Source organism: Halyomorpha halys, unplaced genomic scaffold (assembly GCF_000696795.3).
Source record: "Halyomorpha halys isolate HHAL.00 unplaced genomic scaffold, Hhal_1.1 Scaffold83.1, whole genome shotgun sequence".
NCBI lineage: Eukaryota > Metazoa > Arthropoda > Insecta > Hemiptera > Pentatomidae > Halyomorpha > Halyomorpha halys.
The window spans coordinates 850,673-856,356 of NW_027115065.1; the positions used below are offsets into that span (position 1 = coordinate 850,673).

Sequence of the window (5,684 nt, forward strand, 5' to 3'; positions counted from 1 at the left end):
CTAATATTATTTTAAAGGCACTTTGGGTTGGACGCGAATATGAAAAAAAAAAGAAAAGAAAAAAAAATGATAAGAGATGAAACGAAAAAAAAATCATATATTATTATATATTACTACCGTTTATAATTATTATTGTTAACTAGTTAGGCCTATTTATTGTAAGATCTAAAATATTGTCTGATTAGATTAAAATAATCATGCTGTGTGGCCAGCAACCCAAGGATGTTGGGCAAAACAACTTTGTTGTTTTTTAATAAAGTTTTTCCTCTATTTATAGATAATGTTTTTTTTTTTTTTTTTTAAATTATATATTTTAAATTTCTTCTGAACTAAAAAAATAACATGATACCTTTATTCACTTGTGCCTTAAATTATTTTGATATGATGACTTACAAAAAGATATTGAACCGCTGCGATGATGAGAACACCAATCCCGATTCCTAGGCCAATGGTTACCAGCGGATTGTAAACGCTTCTCATTTCGTTAGCATAGCTGAAAATATTTATTGTAATTATAAAGTTCTATTATCTTTTTAAAAAAAATAAATAAAATTAAATACATATGAGGAGATGATTGGGGAGTGCGGTCAGTGAAGAACACAAAGTAAAACTAATTTAATACTGCCAACGTTACGGCCGAAATTTCAGGCATAATGAATAATGATTAGAAAAAAACTAACATTATAGTATTGCAAAAATGTATTGAAAAAATGTATAGTCTAAGTATTATAAGAAGATGAAGGCAGAATGAGAAAAGTAGTCATATCATTAATTAAGAGGAAAGGACAAATAATGAAATAAATAAGAAAATCTAATTAGTAATTATTTGCACAAAATTATTTAAAATAAACTGATGAAAAAATTGGGAAATAAAACACATATTTTGGTAATTAAATATATTAGTAATATAACAGGATTAATGAAATAAAATATAAAGTTATATAATCAAAAAAGAAATATGATTTTTTTAATTTAATAATAATTATATTAAATTAAAATTATATAGACTATTTATGGCAAGTGAAATTCTAATTATTTTGTGATAAGTATTGTTAAAACACAGCTCTATTAAGAATGAAAGAAATAAAATATATAGTTATGTAAGCCAAACGTTTTATAGAAATATGAAATATTATTTTTAAATATTTATACAAATAGAAAATTAGAGTTATGAAAAAAAAATTGAGAAGAAAAATATGAAATTAATGTAATATGAATGTAAAACAATGGGATAAAAGAAATACAATATAAAATTATATAAGAAAAAATGTATAGTATAAGTGTTGTAAGAAGATAAATACGATATGAAAAAAAGTAATATTAAAGTTTATAAACTTACTAATAATATTAAAATAATTGTTTAAATAAATAATTTAATTTTTATCCATTTTAGTCTCAACACATTTTATTTTCCTTACAAGTCCGACGTTTCGGCCAATCCGGCCATCCTCAGGGACAATTTTAATACAATTTTTGAACTAAATGATTTAAAAACTCAACTCATGCATGCTATTCTGTCCGGGTCAAAACAAAAATTTCTAATTAGTCAATTTTCACATTAAAAACAAAAATTAAAATTCATTTATCACAGTCACTATTAGTTAAAACTATGAAGTTGAGTTTTTAAATTATTTAGTCCCTGAGGATGGCCGAATTGGCCGAAACGTCAGACTTGTAAAGAAAAGAAAATGTGTTGATATTTAAAGTCTCAAGAAAATATATAAGATTATAAAAATAATTTTTATGATATTGGAGGGACTTAATTTTACTTAATTGTTTTGGCGAAATTTAGCCAACATTTTGTAGTTTTTCAAAATTAAAAGGGAAAATTATTTTAAAGATGAAAAAATCAATATTTGTATTTTTATACCTGAAAATATTATTTTAAAAAAAAGTATTCCATGGAATTCTGCACTCTAAATAACATAGGAATTCATGAGAATTTAAAATTTTTGTACGAAGATTTAAAGTTTCCCACAACTCAGCGGCGTACCATCGGTGTCAGCCAGAGAGTTCTTCAACTATGAAACTAATAGCTAACATTGTTATAGATACGATATTTATTTATCAATGATTCATTCATAAATAAATATTGTATCCATGGCAATTTTAGCTACTAGTTTTAACAATAGCTAATTTTTGCCTATCTCCAATACCAGACAAAAGGAGTAATTATTAAATATGAAAATAAAACATTGGAGAACTATTATTATTATTATTATATTAACCCTTTAACGCACAGGTTTTTTTTAAAAAATCATCCAAAAAAAAAACAATTTTTTAATGTAAAAACACAATTTATAACATTGACATGACAAATAAAAATACAAAAAAAATCAAAATTTTAATTTTAATTTTGTATTTTGGATATTGGTCATAATACTTAGCTCCCATTAACACATAGGCTAAACCATATACAGAGGATTATTAAAGAGAATAAATCATTGTTATTTATTTTATGATTATCTAACAATATGATATTCAATTCTGGAATATATTCGAGTATGAAAAATTATAGCAGCATAAAATGCAACGTCACTCGAATTATCTCAAGTGTGGACAGTTACGCCTCTTTAGTGCACTCGAATCCATTCTAATGTACAGGTTAAGGGGCTAATAATATGGGCGAGGAAGAAAATGCAGGGTAAGAAAATATTTCGATATAATACCTCAACAATCTCTGATGATCTTGTAGAATAACCTTTAATTCTTTGAGCATCTCTGAATCATTGTTTTCACCATTTTTCGTTCTACGACTATGAGAATCAATCTTCAACGTGGACACATGGTACCCTAAAACTTTATATTGAGCATAAAGACTCATCAAGCTTTGACATACCAAACTGTCGTAAACAGCTAGCATCATTCCACCCCAACCTACCAATACTGCTTCGTAAACCAAAACCATCTCGTAATATGGAGACTCATTAATGGGCAAAGGATACCATCCAGCCAGGATCTTTTTCCTTCCAGTAGTGACATCAAAAACGTTACCAGTGTGATATAGAATATAGTCAACAGAAACTCCAGGAAACAATATGGCTATAATAATCACACTAGAATCCAAAATGAAGGCAGCTACACAAAACAAATTCGCTGTTTTAGTAATCTTCTCATAAATCTCTTTAGCTGCTTCTCTCTTTTCTTTTGGTACTTTTATGAAATCTTTCCTTACTAGACCTAGCAACCTGCATTGACTGTCCATCCGGAGCCAGAAGATCAGAATTTTCCAGCAAATATGCAAAGCAGGGAGTGAGTGCAAGTTCAGAATAGTAGCTTTCTGTAAGTCCGCTTTGATGAAGAAGTAACATATGTACTGGCAGAGTACGTATGGGACCGCTAAAAAAAGCGTCAGAAACACTTTGAATTTTATGAATAAATTTCTATTTCCAGTTGTCCTGTAGTCGTTGATGACCTTCCATAGGCCGAAGAACTTGAGGTACTTGATATTTAGACCATCGATGACATCTGAGTCTTTGATAAATGGTTCGTGGCTCATGGTACGCTGGCTGTCCGAACTGGACTGATGCTCGGACTGACGTAGGTTATTATTGGGTAAACAGTATTGGTGGCTTATTCATATTCCAATTACCGGACCTAAATGAAGATTGAATAACTTAGAGCTAGTTGAATGAGTTTCATAAATTGAGCAGTAACTGGTAACATTTTTATCGGAAGACTATTCATGATGGGAGATAATGTCAGTCATGGAATTGTTTTCTAAATACAAAGCCAAAATATTTACTTCTCCATCTTTTCAAAATGTATAATTTCCTCTAGAGATAATTATTATTATTATTATTATTGAAGTACTATACAAATATCTTATAGTTAGCAGTAGCTAGAAGAGTAAATAGAATCCTATTAATTATTATGCAAAACATGTTTGAAAACACTAGAGTAAAAAGATCATCACATCCCGGATATCTTTTGGTCTAATATGGCATATTTCCTTAAGGGGAAATCTATATTTAGAGGTTTGTTGCCAATAACTCCTAATCCAATGTAGAGCCTTATAATAAAATACAAAACTTTAAATTTAAAAAAAAAAATATTTATAATTTATTTATTGTTGTACATATATACAGTATATACATATATACACATCAAGTAAATTTGCTGTAAGTGATATTATGACATGATACAAACATGTGGAGAACCTACCCATTGATAGAACTCCTAAAACACTTCTAAAGGAGAAGATCTCGAGGCCATCTTCTTTTCAGACGCCTAGGAGGATTATTAGGTAGTGAAGGAGAAGCCAGGTTAGAAACGAGTTGGTTTGGGTGGTTGGGAAGTTTATTATGGAAGGATTCGTATCTGGTTCAGGACAAATCGGCAACATAGGTGACATTGAGGTCCTGATGGATTATTTGATTTGTTAAAAAAGTAAGGAGCATTAAGGATTTTACGAAGGATTTTGGACTGTAAGGATTACTTTAAAAATAAAAATGAAATTATAAATCATCATAAAACATAACTAAAGTAATGAATTGGGAAAGGGAGAAAAAAATCAACAATAATTGATATGCTGGAAGATTGCTGCCTTGTGTATTAATGAATGGAATTTGGTCCGGGTGGGGTCAAATAAAACTCAAATAGTTAATAGGTATTCTATTTTTATTTGAGCCAACGTTTCGCCCCACGTTGCAGGGCTTCGTCAGGGCTAAAAAAGATACACTTGACATAGTTAAAAAAAAAACAGTGAAAAATAACAAGGGTATACTCAATTTTTTTTAGTGAAACGTAAAATTGAATAAGAAAAATTAAAGGTTTATAAACAATAAATGAAAACGGTAATAGTAACAGAAAGATAAGAGAAGAACTATTAAAGAAAGTTCAAATTAAGAGATGAAAAGGGAAAAGAATAAAATCAAATGAAAATGAATGAGACAGAATTCATACCTGTTTTGACGGGAGTCAAATAGTACGCCCATTTACTATTGGCGTTATATTTAATATGAGTTGTATTTGACCGCACCCGGACCATATTCCATTCATTAATTGATATTATTAGTAATACAAAAATAGAACAAATAAAATCAAATCATATATATCATAAATCTTAAGGCGCCTAACTATAACAAAAAAAAAAATAGAATAAGTAAATATGAAGTATGTTTCAAACACTCGATAATCTTGGTAAGTAACTACACAATTGTGGGCCTTCAAGTATTAATTTAAATTAGAAGGTCCTGTAGCCATCTTATTTTCAGACGCCTCGGAGGATTATCGGGAATCGCTAAGGATGAGAGATTAAGAACTAATAGGTTAGGATTAGTGGATGAGTTTATTTGTGACGTGATAAGGAGCATTGGATTGGAAACGAGAAAAATTTGATGGTTTGGTAGAGCTTCAGAGCTCAATTCCGTATCTTCAAATTGATCTGATTATCATAGTATGTATATATATATATATATATGAGTTTATATGTGACGTGATAAGGAGCATTGGATTTGGATTGTAAGGAATTTCATGGTTTGGTAGAGCCCCAGAGCTCAATTCCGTATCTCCAAATTGGTCTGATTATCATAGTGTATAATAATTTTTTGTAGTGAATGAGAAATTTGGGTGTTGTAGCAATCGGAATCTACGAGAAGTTTATTGTCGTTTCAGTCTTGTATGTGGATTCCAAGTAAGTCTCTTGTCAAGATGGGGTCCTAAGTATCGAATCTGTCGACAGA

General features: G+C 29.5%; 1 protein-coding gene across 2 annotated transcripts in view; it reads right to left on the reverse strand.

Annotated features, from left to right (window-relative positions):
* Positions 1-5,684, reverse strand: part of LOC106693004 (odorant receptor 10-like) — a 46,615-nt gene that overhangs the window by 9,326 nt on the left and 31,605 nt on the right. Inside the window, exons 1-2 of one of the 2 annotated variants that reach the window (XM_014439303.2) lie at positions 2,670-3,512; positions 394-493 (exon numbers count right to left, since the gene is read on the reverse strand). The exons of the other annotated variant lie outside the window; for it this stretch is intronic. Coding sequence (XP_014294789.2) covers positions 394-493; positions 2,670-3,499 — 930 coding nt within the window. The 5' untranslated portion in view covers positions 3,500-3,512. Of the gene's footprint in view, positions 1-393; positions 494-2,669; positions 3,513-5,684 lie in introns of those variants that run through there. 2 annotated transcript variants of the gene reach the window in all.